The 16,161-nt window shown below is 41.4% G+C and overlaps 1 protein-coding gene across 3 annotated transcripts in view; it reads right to left on the bottom strand.

The window, feature by feature from the left end:
• The window catches only part of LOC131446546 (A-kinase anchor protein 2), a 95,669-nt gene extending 82,174 nt beyond the window's left edge, over positions 1–13,495 (bottom strand). Inside the window, exons 1-2 of one of the 3 annotated variants that reach the window (XM_058617839.1) lie at positions 13,011–13,495; positions 1,681–1,732 (exon numbers count right to left, since the gene is read on the bottom strand). In XM_058617839.1, the coding sequence (XP_058473822.1) occupies positions 1,681–1,732; positions 13,011–13,054 (96 nt within the window). In that variant the 5' untranslated portion in view covers positions 13,055–13,495. The remainder of the gene's footprint in view (positions 1–1,680; positions 1,733–13,010) is intronic. The other 2 variants (XM_058617841.1, XM_058617842.1) reach the window with 2 other exon arrangements.
• Positions 13,496–16,161: the final 2,666 nt, after the last annotated feature.

The following is a 16,161-nucleotide window of genomic DNA, read 5'->3' as shown; positions in this document are numbered from 1 at the left end:
TTGCTCTGAAGTCTCTATCAGCGCCGAGCAAAAAACATTTCAACAGATGCCTGAACCGAGACACAATAAGGTTGTGCATCGAAACACAAACAAACAAACACAAAGAAGCTAATTTTAAGAAGAAAATGTGGTCAGAAAGGGTAAAAAATGGAAGAGATTTTCCACCAACTTTACTTTTCCTTTGAATAAAAAAGTCATGAAAGAAGAAAGCTGACGTGAACAGCAATTAAAGAACCTCGGTTAGCATTTAGCCTCCCACCAAAGCAGCTAAAGTTAATGACAACCTAATGAAACACTCGACATTAGACAGTTGTAGCTCAAACTAAGCTGTTTAATTTGAATTACCTTCCGTCTTGGCCCACTGTACAAGCACTAGCAGGATATTCATTTATTAAGTGACTCTTTTCTGCCTCCACAACAGCAGGAGGTGGTTTCTGGTTTAGCTAGCTAGCAGGTTATGCTATTCAGACGTTCTCCTACCATCCAGGGTATAATAAGTTATTGTTTTCTTTGAGCTAAAACCTACCTGTCTTTATTTCACTATGTTTTTCTCACTGTTGTCTTCTTCATTTTCTTCAAATATAACAACAAAACCCGATTCAAGTGGCTACTTCCTGTACCTAACAGGCTACTTCCTGTCAAAACAGTTTGCAGCAGTTTTTAGGGATTTTAAATTAAATTATGTTGGTTTTACTTAAAGTAGTTTTTCCATATGATATGAATACATGTTAGGGGTTAGCGTAAGCGTTTCTTCTTCTTCTTTTTTGTTGTAAATCAGTAGCAGTAACAGGAAGTAGCTGCAAGTTAAAGTTATCCACACAGTGGTAGTTTGTCTCACATTCACATTATCAAGGCACTACAATTCCAGTTGTATTAACATCATGGTTGATACACCTTTTCCAAGGTGAAATTCAAGCACTTTTAAGGTTATTTTTTATGTTTTTGTGATTATTTCACTGTTTTTGTCACATTCAAAGAGATGGAACGTTGCTATAAATAGCAAAAAAATCTGGTTTTATAATAGTCACTGTCACACACACAAGCGAGATCCAGGCTCATGTTCAAGTATTTATTTATTCCTCCATCTAATAAGCAAATTATTCAGCCAATAATAGGTTTTTGTAAAGAAATAGAAACGGTATTTCAAGCATTTTTAAGCACTTAATCCCAACCTTTAAGCATTTTCAAGGCTTTCAAGCACCTACTGTGTATTACATGTATTATAGAAACCCTGTATTAGTCGTACTAACTAAACATTTTCTAACATTATGTATATGTACTGACTGAGTCAGACCACTGCTCTTTCATATGTGAGGCTTTCAGGTCAGGGGTCACTGTGAAGCTGAGCTGAGCTGAGCTGTTTACGTCACATTAAATCAATTTACCAAAAAAACAAACAAAAAAAAAAGCAAACGTGAACTTTGGTTTTTGGAGCAAAGAGACAAAAACAGATGCAGAAACTCCCCCCCCCCCCAAAGCAATGTGGAAGTTCTGGGTGAGATATTAAGCTGCGCGAATGACGGAGAGCGATGAGGTCAAGCCGAGATGTGGATGACAGTGACAGAACGTCAGCTGACAGAACAGACAGACAGACAGACAGACAGACAGACAGACAGTCAGACAGACAGTCAGACAGAAGGTCACATCAGACTTTAAAACAAAAAAAACACTTGGACTTACCGCCAAGGCCTGCAGCCTCTCTTTATGGAGCTGAGCCTCCTCACACGACATCCTGAGGGGGGGGAGGGGGGGGGAGCAGGGGAGAGGGGGGTGAAAGGAGAGAACAAGAGGTGAGATGTGGGGAAACAAGCGAGCTGGGAGTCCCTCAGTGAGAGACCGAGACGGGGAGAACGTGTTCAGGAGGGAGGGAAGAGAAGAAGGAGGAGAAGAGGACGAGGATCCAGATGAAGGTTCGTCCTCAGTAATCCAACCAGAGTGAGGACACAGTGGACGCTCAGTTCTCTCATTCACTGGCTCATGTGCCTCACACTCCACTCACTGCTTGCATTTCTCTCTCTCTCTGTGTGCCTCTATCACCCACTCTTTCTTTTTCGCTCCCTGTCTCTCCTCCCATTTGTCCCCTCCTTCCTTCCCTCCCTCCCTCCCTTCCCTCTCTTTTTTAAGGCATGAGCCATGTGTGATTAAACAGCTGGGAGGAGCAGCTGAGAGAGAGAGAGAGAAGGAGGGAGGAGGGGAGAAGAGAGGAGAGGAGAGGTGGCAAAAAGGTGGTGATCGTGGGCGGCGGGTGAGAAGAGAGGGACATAAAGAAGAGGAGAAAAACGAAAGCAGAAGCAGAGGAAAAGGGGAAACAGATGAGTCATTTGTTATATTTGAAAAGGTTTTATTTTTTGCTTCTGTAACTTCTCTGTTTCGTTTTTTTATTACCCACTTTATTACCCAATCACTAACTTCTTTTCAAACTGAATTTTCACATTTTTTTAAAAACTTTAGAAAACTTGGAGACCTTGGGGAATTAAAGGAAATCTGCTTAAGGGGTTTTTGCAGCCTTTGTACATCCAGTGCAGTCGCCCCATCATGTAATTTAAAGGTCCAGTGTTTAAGATTTAGTGACATCTACTGGTGAGAGTGTAGATCACAACTCACTTCAACCTTCTTCTTTTTTTTAAAAGTGCATCAGGGAACTACGGTGGCCCTCACATGCCAGAATAACCAGGATGTTCTTCTTCTTCTTTGTTTACATAAGAAGTTTCCACTGATTTGAAATTTGGGCTTCAGTAGAAACAAAATGGCCGCCTCTGTAAAGCAAGGCCCTTGTCTGAATACAGGGTTTATTCTAAGGCTACAATAAAAAACAACTATATTATTTTAAACACATATTAAATTGAGTTTCTGTCAGCACATCCTCCACAGTGTTACATGCTGGACCTTTAATGGTCTTCCCTTATGAGCGGTCATTACTGTGGACTGTTGTAATTAGCTGTTCTTGGCCACACGCCTTAGCTAATTGTTGCTTTGCCCCCACTGGTGTTTTTTGTCATGGGCTCACGACTGGAAAATGGCTTCACACGGTCACAAAATGTCGTCTAAACCTGTCGTATCTCACCTGTTTTACACCTGATGTCACTATTTGTGCTGCTAATCACTCAAGATGGTGGTGCTTTTTTCATAGAGATTGCTGATTTTTCTATGCTTTTTCCTTTTATTATCAACTTTGACCGATCATTATTGTGACCTCTTTGTGTAAATTGACACCTTTTTTGCTCTAAGAAACTAGATATCAGGCGACAAAGGCCCTAAAACTTTAATCTTCACCTCAGATTTTCATATTTAGCCACAGAAAGACACACATTGTTCCAGATAAATTGAAATGAAACGAGTTTCTGGCTGCAAATAAACACGTGTTGGTTTTTAATGGAGTACAACGTGCTGTTACCTGTGTTAACTTCATCTTTCTCTTCTTTTATTATACTCTTCTTCACTTTCTTATTCTCCTTCTCTCTCTTTTTCATCCCCACATGTTTCTTCCTGTGCACTTTAATTCGATCGCTTTTTCTTCTCCTTTCTTCCTTCCTGCACACAGTACATCCCTTCTTTTTAATTCTCCATCCACACTGTTAATCTTCTCCTTCTCTCTTTCATTCCATGCACGTCCTCTTTCTTTTCTCCCTACATCTTGTACATATTATTTTCCTCTCTTACATTTGGCAAATGCCTCCATCCCTCCTTCATTAACCTCTCCCTCTCTGCTCTTCCTCCTCCAAAAAAAACTTTTTTCCCTCTCCTTCGTTTCATGGCTCCCATCTCCCTCCACCTGTCCCACCTCCACCTCTGGATTCTATTTTTCCTCCTCCTCCTCTCGCTCTCTCTTTCTCTCCCTCCTTTTTCACCATCCCTCCTTCCACAAGCAGACGTCCTTATAAGGAGAAACAGCAGCAGCAGCAGAAGTCGACGGCCAAGTCTTTGGGGAATACAGAAGCATGCAACACACACACACACACACACACACACACACACACAAACAGCCACCGCATTACTCTGACAGGACAGGAAAAAGGACACAGTAAATAAGTGCGGCTGCAGCTGCCGGACTGAATCAGAAGAATAAATCAAACATGTTCCATATTCATCCTCGGCTGTAGATCATGTCAGCGTCCACATTTGCACGTGAAACCACTTGGCCCTTTAAAATCTCAGGGATTTTTGTATTAAGGGCCACCGGGGAGCACTTAATGGTCACTTTGGACCAGTCCCGCGTCCGAGATAATGGACACGGACAAGTCTGAGTGGACGCAGTGTTGACGTTTTTATTTGCTGCGCTTTGTGGAGTGAAAAACGGTGAAAAGAAATATCTTCTACTCCCTGGTTTTATATTATAAACAGACACAAATGTAAAGAAATTAATTTTTTTTTTGTATAAAGTATCTTAAAGGATCTTCTTACCAGAAAATGAAGTTGAAGTCACTTTTTTTTATAATATTACTTAAGTAAAAGTCTTAAAGTTTGTGACATTTACGGCACTTAAGTATCAAAAAGTGATATAAAATGTACTTAAGTTTTAGAAGTAAAAGTTTCTTGTTTTTTTTTTTTTTTTTTTAAATGAGTTAGGATTGAGCCATGGTGGCTCAGTGGTAGGGTGAGTTGTCTTTCAACTGAAGGTTGTGGGTTAAATTCCCACCTCTGCTTGTCTATATGTGTCCTTGAGGAAAGACACTTAACCCCCATGTTGCAGCGTGTGAATGGGTGTAAAGCTCTATATAAATACAGACCATAATAGCAACTCTTCTTCTTCTGATTTTATTTGGTAGTAACGAGTACCAAAGACAGCTAGAGGAAATGCAGTGGAGTAATAGCAAAAGTTGCTAGAAATATAAATAACAAAGTAAAATACAGATACGTGAATTTTGTACTTAAGTACAGTAACAAAGTATTTTGTACTTTGTTACATTACAACACTGTTTTTTACTCGTTGAAGTTTGGAGTTAAGTAACATAACTACAACTAATTCTTATACAGTTACAGTATATTTAAGGCAACTTCAAATTATGTGAGTTCTCCTGTTACAGATTGACTCAGATTATGTTTAAGTATTACTTATAAACGGCTTATTTTTGGGTTCCTCCAGTGCGAGGCAAACTTACTCTTTTTGGTTTTCTCTCTCTGCTGTCGCATATATGTTGTTGCATATTTCACTAAAGCACAGCTCCATCTTTCATGCAGGTCTGAGACCCAACTTTGCTTATAAAGCCAGATTTAGCCGCGCAGCTGTTTGACTTTACAGCCGCTCCAAAAACAGAAACCTGGCAGCTCACGCAGTCGTTTCCCCCGGTCACACTTTTACATTCATATTTTCTTCCACACGTTTGCTCTTCTCCTCCTCTGTCTTCACACTCTCACCCCCCCCAAATAACCGTTTAATTCTGGTGTGGGCTACGTTGGCTGGTTGTCGTTGGAGACAACAGCATCATTGTTCCTGCTGCATCGCCACGACGACACGATGACCTCACTGCACAGCCAGTCCGGCCCCGCCTCCCACACATCCCAGCCCAGAGGTAATGGCCTCCAGATGTGGAACCACACACACACACACACACACAAATATAACAACATGCAAAAAGTGAGTACGAGGGCGAGGGAATGAACAAAAATGGCCAAAGAAAACGTGTGTGTGTGTGTGTGTGTGTAAGAGAGAGAGAGGAGGCCCAACCTTCATCTCATTCATTTTTTATACATCACTGAGGTACTCTGTCTGTCTGTCTGTCTGCACACACACACACACACACACACACACACATAGTGATGACATTCATGGACATAATGCATTCCTTAGTCCCTTACCTTAACAGCCTAACGCCTAACCCTGACACTAAAACCAGGTCTTAACCCCCCCAAAAAAGAACTTTAAAGATGTGAGGAGCAGCCAAAATGTCGATACACACACACACACACACACAGAGATTTGTGCTTCATTTATAGTGAGGACCCTCATAGACTTAATGCTTTCCATAGACCCCTTACCTTAACCTTAACCATCACAGCTACAGTAAATGTCTAACCCTGACCCTAAAACCTGGTCTTAAGGTCTTAACCCCCCCCCCCCCAAAAAAGACCTTTAAAGATGTGAGAAGCAGCTAAATGTCCTCACTTTCTGAGGTTTATACGTCTTTTGGTTCTCACAACGATACACACACACACACACACACACACACACAGGTTTGTGTTCCATTCATAGTGAGGACCCTCATTGACATAATGCTTTCCATAGACCCCTGACCTTAACCTTAACCTTAACCTTAACATTAACCCTGACCTAAACTGAATTCTAACCCTAACCCTAAAACCAGGTCCTAACGCCCAGAAATGTGAGGACCAGCCAAAATGTCCTCACTCCCTTTGGTTTATATATGTTTTTTTTGGGTCCTCACAAAGATACACGTACAAGAAAACACTTCAGAGGACAGAACACTGAATTTCATTCATTTCCTGGGGACTTCCTCTAACCTTAACCATAATTACTAAGTCTAACCCTGACCTCAGCCTAACTGTAAAACATGTCTTCACCTTAAAATGTAATGAATGGTACTTGATGTTTGTCCCCATAAGGAAGACAAGTCCCCATAATGTGACTATGAAAACAGATTCAGGTCCCCACAACATAAGGAATACCAGTTACACACACAGTGGGAACTAATAAAAAGTGTGAGTATACTATCGTCCTTGTCGCTGCGCAGCATCTCTCTCTCTCCCAGCAGTAAATCAGTCACCAGCTCCTTCTGTTTCATTTTATATGATGTGCTGCCGCGTCTTTACTTGAGAGAAAGTCTTTTTCTTATTTTACCGCAGAAACTAAAGGAACTACAAGAACTTTTTACAAGAAGCTGACGTTAAAACTGCAAAGGCCTTCAATCCCCACAAAGTTAAAGTACTTATATTTGTTGGAGTTTAGTAGGTGTTGCGTCACTGCTGTGTAATCAAGGTAATAAGTGTCACCTGCTGGCAGGTGGCGACTGAGTTCTGTTGGCTTCTGTTGGCTTGTGGAGACGAGGAGAGGATATTTTAGTGTCGTGGACCTTGTTAAATGCTCATTAAACAAAGTCTGGATGGAAGTTTTACTTGCCCGGTGGTGAGGAGGCATCATTTTACAACAGTGTGCTCGGAGAGGCTGCTGGTGTAAGTAAGTAATGTGTTTACAATTTGTTTACAGTTGAATGGACGCTTGTGTGTGTGTTTCTTGTTTTGTGGTATTATGTTCGCTGCACACACATCAAGCACTGGAATGATTTTTGCGGGTTTGTAATGCAGAGAGAACAAAGACGAGGGAAACCGAGCGGGGATTTCACTGAAAAGCTGGCGTTTCTTCTGTTTTCTGTATTCTTTTGTTTTACATTATGAGTGAGCCGCTGCCTCTGTGGTTCTTGTTTGCTTTTGAAGTTGCTTTTTAACATTTTGAAATAAAAATCCTGTCGACCAAAACCAGATAATTTCAATAAATAAGATCTGTGTTCTTATAACACAGTTCTGGCTTCATCTGTCCTCAGGGCATTGTGACGTTGCTCTCTGTGGTTTGACACAAGGCCACAATATTACTGTAATTAATATAATAAAAGGTTCAATGCTGCATGTCCACATTTTTTAAAAATACTTTCTTGCCTTTTAGTCATTTCTTTGAAGACCGTTGTTGATTTAAAAGCCAGGGGAATTTCGGTCCTGTTTTTGTTGAACTGTGACGGCGCTATAGTGTTCAAGTCCATGTGTTTTCATGGCTTCAAATCCTCGATTCATCCATAAATTGTATATAGAAATTGACGTTGTCTTTACACTTGCAGAGTAAATGACGGTTGAAAGCAGCCAAGTTGACGTTTTGAACCCATAAGTTCTCAGACCTACATCCAGGCTCCTACTGCTAGCTTAAAAGTCACACTTGTGTTGTGCTTTATCGTCTATTTTCCTCCAAATGGGAACATCTTTTTTTTTTTTTTAAATGACATCATGGTCTACTGAAGAAGAGCTGAAACATTTTCAATCTTTCCAGAACGAAGTTGTAGTATTATGAGGTACTTTTTGTCATTATTTATTATTAATAGCAACAGCACGCAGATGTAACTAGCCGTAGCCTTGCAGCCATTTCCTCCTCCACAAAAGAGGTGATTTCCTCCACGTCTGTGTGATTCTTTCTTCGAAAAAAGAATGGTGCTCATGATAGTGTGGTGCTGATGTGCCAAAAACATTCATTTATTTCCTTATTTGTGAAGCCCAAACCAAAATATCACTTCACAAAATGCTCCACGTTCCTCATCTTGGCGCTTTATTCTCATAATATTATGATTAAAAACTATTTTCTCCAGTCTGTCCCGAATACTCATATTTTTTCGTAGACTCTAATTAAAAAAATTGATATTTTTCTATTCTACATTGTAGGCTTCACTTCTCAAACAGAAAAGCTACCTCCGTTTCTTATATAAAACCTCTGAGCTAAAGCCTGTAGGACTCTCAGTGAGCATTTTAAAGAATACACAAACAAACACTAGCGTGAGAAATAAACATGACCTCATGGGTTTGACGCTTTTGCTGCTCTGTGATGGTCTTGTTGCGCGGCCACCCTGCAGGACTGGATCCCATCACTGTTAGCGTCTTATCCCTCGCACACTTCAGTGAGTGTGTCATAAATAGCAGCAGAAAAATGGGCTATCTGCCATTGTGGTGTCTGCGCTCTACGTGACCACAAATACAACCTTGTCTTTCTGCTGAATCAGTGGACGGCCCGCAGAGACAACATGGTGATTAAAAATGAGCTCAGACGAAAAAAGAGACGGATGGAGGCAGTGAAGAATGGAAATGTGGGATGACCGTGTCAGTGGTGTTGTCTACGAGAGACGCAGGTATACGATGTACATCCACAACAAAAAGCAAAAGGATATGTATCAACACGCGTTTTGGCACCTAAAGCAATTTGTTTGGGTCACTGGAAGAGTCACGAGCAAACCGAACAATGCCTAACTGTAGATTAAAGTTAAAAAGACTTCTGAAATGAAAAAAAATCCTGAAATGTGCATTAATCTCCAACATTTAGCAAAAAAAAAGTCTAAAATCTCAGTATTTAACAGAGGAGTCTGGTGTATTTAGCAACAGCACTGCCGAAAGCGAGCAATCGTGAGCCGAATTGCAACCTGTTCAGTCGTATTTTAGTTCAGTGAATGTGTCGGACTGAACTGAAATGAATCGATTCTAATGAACACAAAGAACTGCTTTGCTCGTCACTAGTTTGTGCCCGGTTTTGTAGCAAATACCACTGGTGGTCTGGTAACCCATGCTGCTTTGACTGTGGTGGTGAGCTGGGCTCGTCATGCTAGGCCTTAGCACTTTATTACTAGCACTACATGCTAATAGATCACAGTTAATACTATGGTGAAATGAAACAGAAGCAAGCAACACTTTTTGAGCGTTTTGAATCTACAGACACGCGTACGGATGTACTTTGAGAATGTCTGTATAGCCAAGCTGGAAAGCTAACGCTAGGCATAGCAGTGCACCCAGACTGACGTTAAAGAGGCCATAGCATGGTCCTATCTCACTTATATGTGAGATATGGAGGTGTACTCACAAGCATGATGTCGTTTTTATGGTAAAAAACGTCCTAGTGGCTGCACACGAGCCAATATAAATGTCTCATCACTGACGCTCTCGTCAGCTGCGCTGTTTCAGACCAAAGACACACCCGCAGAACACGGACTGTCTTGTGATTGGCCAGTTACCTGGAAGTGACGTAATTGGCACATCAGCTCTCAGATCCGCAGCTCCCCCCCTGGAAAGGCGGATGTACCGCTAGCAATTATCAAAACATTGAGTCTGACCCAGAGTCAGAAGACACTGACCAGTGAAAGACTGCTGCAGGACGCCTGTAGCTTGAATAACTTTGTGGTTACCGAGATGATAAACACACATGCAAATGAAACACGAGCGTAGCGTGTAGCGTAGCCTGTAGCTGGCTATCGCTAATGCTAAACGACAAAACAAGCACACAAAGACAGTTATATACGTAATGTTGGCACTGCTCCTTCCTTTTTTAGAATTTAGGTGAAGTTTGGTGCTGTGTCCTGCTTTATATTGCTACTTTCAACCGTAGAAGAAGAAGAAGAAGAAGAACTACTCTCGTTGTAGCTGCTGAGCGTATCGGTTGTACGGAGCTCAGCAGCTACAACAAGAGTAGTTGTTCTTCTTCTTCTACAATTGAAAGTACGTCAACGGATGTGCCCGGACTCTAGGACTAGGAGGCGCTGCTGTTTAGAGCAGTGGTGAAATTCACCAGTGACGTAACTAGTCAACGGAAGTGCCGTTCCGTATCGTAGAGCTCAGGAAAACAATCAAACCCTGCGCTCTCGGCAGTGGCTGAACTGATTGTTATGGACTTTTAGGGCTTCATAAACGAGGTAATGAAGCAGATACACACAAAAATGCAGTGTTAATTGGCACTTCCGGGCTATGTCCTCTTTAATACTGTATTTTACAAAGTTTGTGGTATTTTTCTTCTATGTGTGTCTTGGTTTTCAAGTTAGGGAGAAAGTATTAGCTTGTTAGCTTACTTCTGTAGCATGTAACATACATGTACGGTTGCAGTATAAACATAATCTCCCTCCCTGTTGTTGAGACGACAGAACAGTAGACCAAGCTGAATCACACTGTCTCCATTTGACCTAATCTAACATTAACCACTGTACGGTGAAGAAAATCGGCTTCATGTCTCACTGCAGCTCTGACAGAGGATGATTTAAAACAGTCAGTCAGACTGTACGCCAATGGCCGACTCAGCGTCTTTAGCTTGACGCTAAGCTGCTGTAAACTGTCACTCAAACCTACAGTTAGCTGCTCAGCATCAGTTAAATGTACAGTGTGTAAAATATGATAACCAAGGAACCGGTTTGAGTTACCTTGCTCTGTCTTCAGCTTCTTAACGTGAGTATTTTCTTGTTTCTTACATCAACATGGCGCAGACAAAAGCTAAAATGCCTAAAATGCTAAACTGAACCAGGGAGGAAACACTGTGTTTACACCACATGTTCAGTTCAATGTGGTGCATTTGGGAAAAAGATTGATACCCAAGTCTCTGATAAGTGCTTGTGACGTTGTTTTGGTTCAGAATGATGTTCGTCGTATGCTTTGCCACAGACTTGTCCCACTGCCTATTCAATGCTTGAAGATCCACGGAAAACTAGTTGTGAACAGAATATGACGGGATATTTATACACATATTTACACCTGTACTATTTGCATGGAATTAGCCTTTTTTTCCAACCTTTTTACCTTAGATAAAAGTTGGCAAATTTGGGTAATATTAACTTTACCGCACCTCTACATGTAAAAATATGGCTAATATGGCTAAACACTCAGCTATGACTAACATTTTTGCCACTTTATGGACCAAACAACAAATATTTTCATCAAGAAAATAATCAATAGACGAATCAGTTGTGAAAATAATCAGTGCTCATGTAACATGTAAGCATATGTGAAGTAAAAAGCCTAACATATTTTATTAGCTTTTACTGAAGCACTGAAGCGTTTCTGAGTGCCTTTAATTCAAAGCGGTGCATTCACTGTTTCCAGAACACAATACGGTGGAGTATACCTCCTGAGCTGTGAATAATAAAGAACAACTCCCACTCGCCTGCTCTTACTACAGTATCACCGTCATCAAGTAGTTTGCAGGAGCAGCAATCGAGTGAATGCAATCACACTTCATAATATTTATTTAAAGAAGAAAATCTCCTTTAAAGACTGTTTTACGAGAGCATTTTAAAGGACTCAATTCAAAATCCTTCCCTGCTTCTTTACTGGTGATTTTGATCTTTTTAAATCTAATTGTATTTGTTTTTATTGCGTTATTCAGTTCTGTTTCATGTCCCGGTTCCTGTGTCTGTCTCAAAAGTCGTATTTCTGTAAAACTAATTGTAAATTCTTTTTCCATTTTGCATGAGTGCTACAACAGTAATATGGGCAAATCATATTTTATTAAAGTCCTCTGTGACACCTGACTGTACAGTGCTACTTAAGAGTCCATTTCTGAGGAAAAAACGTCCATGAACCTCTTTCCTATTCATTTTCCATTAGTCTGTGGCTGCAAACCACAGAGTAACTGGAAACCGTAGGTCAAACGGGCCTCACCGTTACGTCCAGCTGCATCGGTGCACATGCATAAACACCAGGACGCATCTTATTGTCTTATTTTATTTAAATCGCCAGGACCTGAAGGGTCAGACTGTTAAGACTTTTTTTCCTGCTGAGTTGGTGAAGCTTCTCTTTCTCGTGGGAAGCAACATCAAAGACTTGACAGTTGCATCAGCAACATTTATATAAAAAAAATAAATAACTCAGCCGCCTGTGACTTGACTGTTAACGCACTCATGCTGCATTTCCTGATACTCATCTTTTTTTGGGACGTTTCTGTTCCCTTTTCTCACGTCTTAGACGTCATGTCTTACATATTTTTGTCTTTGCTGTTGGGGATTTTTGGCACTTGGTTCCTCATGAGTGGAAACACACAGGAGGAAGGGGTCTGCGGCATGGTGGGCGACTGAATCTGGACCAGAAGCTGCAGTCTTCTCACCGACTGTGCTGAAACACACGGGTTTGCATGGCTATTCTCCTCAGAACGCTGCAGTTCATGACTAAATATGACATTAACCATAACCACAATTCACATATTGGTCCTAAACTAAATCTAGTTCCCGGAGGTTCTGCCTGATCAGGACAACTGGTCCTGACAAGGTCAGTGTTTTTGGAAGAAAGGGTGCTAAAGAGGTGATGAATACAAGCACACACACACACGAGAGGAGAGAGGAGGAGAGAGGAGGAGAGAGGAGAGGCAGTGTACATGGTGTACCGCGTGTCTCCTCGTCCAGTCATGACTGAGCAGCAGCCTCACCATGACAGAGCTCCGGGTTCCCATGACAACCCAGCCTGTCAGATAGAGAGGAGGGAGGGATGCGGGCAAGTAGAGGAGAGGAGAGGAGAGGAGGAAGAAAAGAGGGATGGAGATAAAGAAGGAGAAGACTCACGGTGCTGTTGCTGTGCTGTTCCCCTGCAAAGGTGTGTCTGACATGGCTGCAGCACCTCCACTCTCCTCCTTCTCCTCGTCCTCTGTCGTCCTCTTCACAGAGTTGTGTCCTCCTGTCTTTTCTTCCTCTTCCTCCTCCTCCTCCCTCCTCTTATCTTCCTCCTCCTCCTCCTTCTTTCCTCCTGCCTGTTTTAAGAGTGTGTCCTCGTCAGAGCAGAGGATGCTGCCGCTGCTCCTGCATCGCCCGGCTCTGCCAGCGGGAGGGGACGGGTGCTTGCATGTTTGTGTGTGTGTGTGTGTGTGTTTCAGAGAGAGAGAGAGAGATGGAGAGAGAGGGAGAGAGAGAGAGAGAGAGAGAGCGAGAGAGAAATGACTTGTGTGTGTGTGTGTCAGCTGTGTAGGTTTAATGTCTGAGAGGCAGAGTAAGAACGGAAACTGAGGTGAAAGAGTCACAAACCAGGATGAGAGAGTGGGATAGAGAGAGAGAAAGAGAGAGAGAGAGAGAGAGAGAGCCTTAGGGGAGATGGAGTATAATGAAAGGAGAGGCCAATGTGTCTCGCTCAGGCTGCTGCCCTGAGAACAAGCGTTCCCCTCTCGAGAGCAGGCAGGGATTCATTTAAAGAGGCAGGTCGGATTATTATATGTGGTGATGCTGCGTGACTGCAGTGTTGTTTTCTTTTAAAAAATGAGCTCTCGAAAACACTCCTTCAGCTCCTACATGGATTCAATAAAGCAGTGAGTTTCAGTTAAAAGGATATGAAACAACGACGTGTCAAAATAGTGTGCAGCATTTAAATATAAACAAATGTGGTGTCCATGAGGCAGACGGAGGCAGCAGCAGCAGCAGCAGCATTGAGCGAGTAAAGCGAGTCGGCTGAAAACAGATTGGAGTTTGACTGATTTCTTTTTCTTCTTTTTTTTTTACGTCAAGTCAAGTCAACTTTATCTCTAGAGCACAGAAATAAAGTTATCCAGCCTGGATAGTCGCAAAACCTTGAATTAAGTGCTGTAGAAAGAGGAAGAGCAGCTGTGAGTTCAGTCTGTGTTTGATGGACTTGGCCGATCATCAGAGCTCAGTGTGGACGCTACTGTGCGAGTGCGGTGAGAAGTGTTTAGTCTGTCGGGACTTTCCTCAGATATTTTATCCAAACAAGAAGCTCAGTCGTCTTTTTATTGGGTCTATAACCTGCACTCGGAGGATTTAACAGCACTGAGTGGACGACAGATGGAAAACTGTCTCCTTCTTTTCTTTTTTAATCATTTTCTCTCTTTTTATTTTGGTAAGTTTTCTCATCCTCAGATTTATCCATTTCATTTCACCCCCTTCTTCTTCTTCTTCTTCTGTGTCCCTTTCCTCTTTTGTTCTTTAGTTTATTCTCTCCATTTTCCCCTCACAGAGATCACGTTGTCCTCCATACTGGAGCATGCAGACTTTACAGCAGTCAGCAGACTCCTCCCCTTTGTTTTAAAGCAAAAACTATTAGAATACAAATGTACAGAGAGGGCCAACATTGAAATAAACAAACTGAATTTTCCACCGTGAGTGGAGAATGAAGGTCAGGTCAAAGAGCTGAGACCTTTCACAGCCCCGTCTGTCACACACTCACACTTGTAGGAGATTGTTTCTCCTCAACTTATCGGCCCCCTCTCGTCTCTGCTCTCTCCGTCCCTCCGTCCCTCCGTCCTCTCCTGACTCTTCACATCCAGCTCCTGGTTATCATGTTGCCTGGTATGTCAGTTATTCCCAAGCTGCTCTTCAGGTTTAGGTAGTGACCTTAAATGGACATCACACACACATGCAGCTGCTGTCCTCTCTCTCTGTCTCTCTGGCTGTCTGTCTCTCTGTCTCTCTCTCTCCTTCACCCCCTATTATTCTCAGGCTGCAGGTTTGTTTGTTTTGTTCATGTTATTCCAGGTCGTTGGGCAGAAATTAATCAGGAAAAGATCGACTCATTGATCAGGATTAATCCCAATTAGAGCTGCAACTAACGATTATTTTCATAATCGATTAATTTGTCGTTTGGTCCATAAAATATCAGAAAACCTTAAAAAATGTTGATTGTGTTTGTCAAACCTGGAAATGATGATGTTCTCAAATGTCTTGTTTTGTCCACAAACCAAATTGATTCACTTATAATGATTTCTTTGTTATCCAGAGGAAAGAAGTTAAGAAAATATTCACATTTAAGAAGCTTTTTAAGCTTCTTAAATCGGAAATCTTGTTTTAATCATGAAAAAAGCTTCAAACCGATGAATCAATTATCAAAATAGTTTCAGCTCTTTCTCCCCGTGTCAAAACTCCAGTGAGTGACTTAAACATAAATAAATAAACCTTTTTGTTAAGCGATGTAAAGTCATTCACTGTACAAACGTGTTGTTGTTGACTATACTGCCATCTAGTGGATTAATGACGTCCACTCAAAAATGTCTGACTCTGGCAACTCGGATGAAATCACTTTAAATATTATTATAATTATAAATGTTATAACTGAATATAGATGTTTTTATAGATAGGCCCATTTCTGTGACACACGAGAAGTGAAACTACCAGTTTATAAGACATTTGTGTTTGCAGGATATTTTAAAAACATGCACACATTTATATCTTGGATAAAAAGTGGGAACATGATGGCAATGTGTTGCTAACTCATGTAGTAATAATATGTAGAGAGAATTTTAGAGTAATTGCTGCGCTAGTCCACAATTATGTTCACACCTAACTGCACCTAAAAAATAAACGTTGAATAAATGAATGCATGCGTCACAATTTCACTGACGTATACGATGTCTTCACTATCACAGACGTGTGAATAATTACAAGAATAAGGAGCAATGCTGTCAAATAACTGTCCCTGTACTTGCACTATCAGTGCATGACCACCAGAGGTCGCTGTTAGACAGATTTTAAAGTAGAGGAAATGGCATTTATTGTCTGCAATTTTAAGCCATGATCTTTCTTGATGGTTGATTTAGTTTTTGTATCTTTATTTCCATCATATTTACCCTCACATTCACGTAACATATACTTGCTTAAAGTAAGAAGTGAGTTGGGGGAGGTCGTTATTGAGAGAGAAGAGGGACGGCAGGAGGACAGGACCATGCAAAGGAAACTTTTCAGCTGAAAACACAGTTTATTCTAAACATTGTGTAAA

The sequence above is a fragment of the Solea solea genome, chromosome 19 (genome assembly GCF_958295425.1).
Source record: "Solea solea chromosome 19, fSolSol10.1, whole genome shotgun sequence".
Lineage (NCBI taxonomy): Eukaryota > Metazoa > Chordata > Actinopteri > Pleuronectiformes > Soleidae > Solea > Solea solea.
The sequence above is the reverse complement of the archived record's forward strand: the minus strand, read 5'-3'. Positions and strand labels throughout refer to the sequence as shown.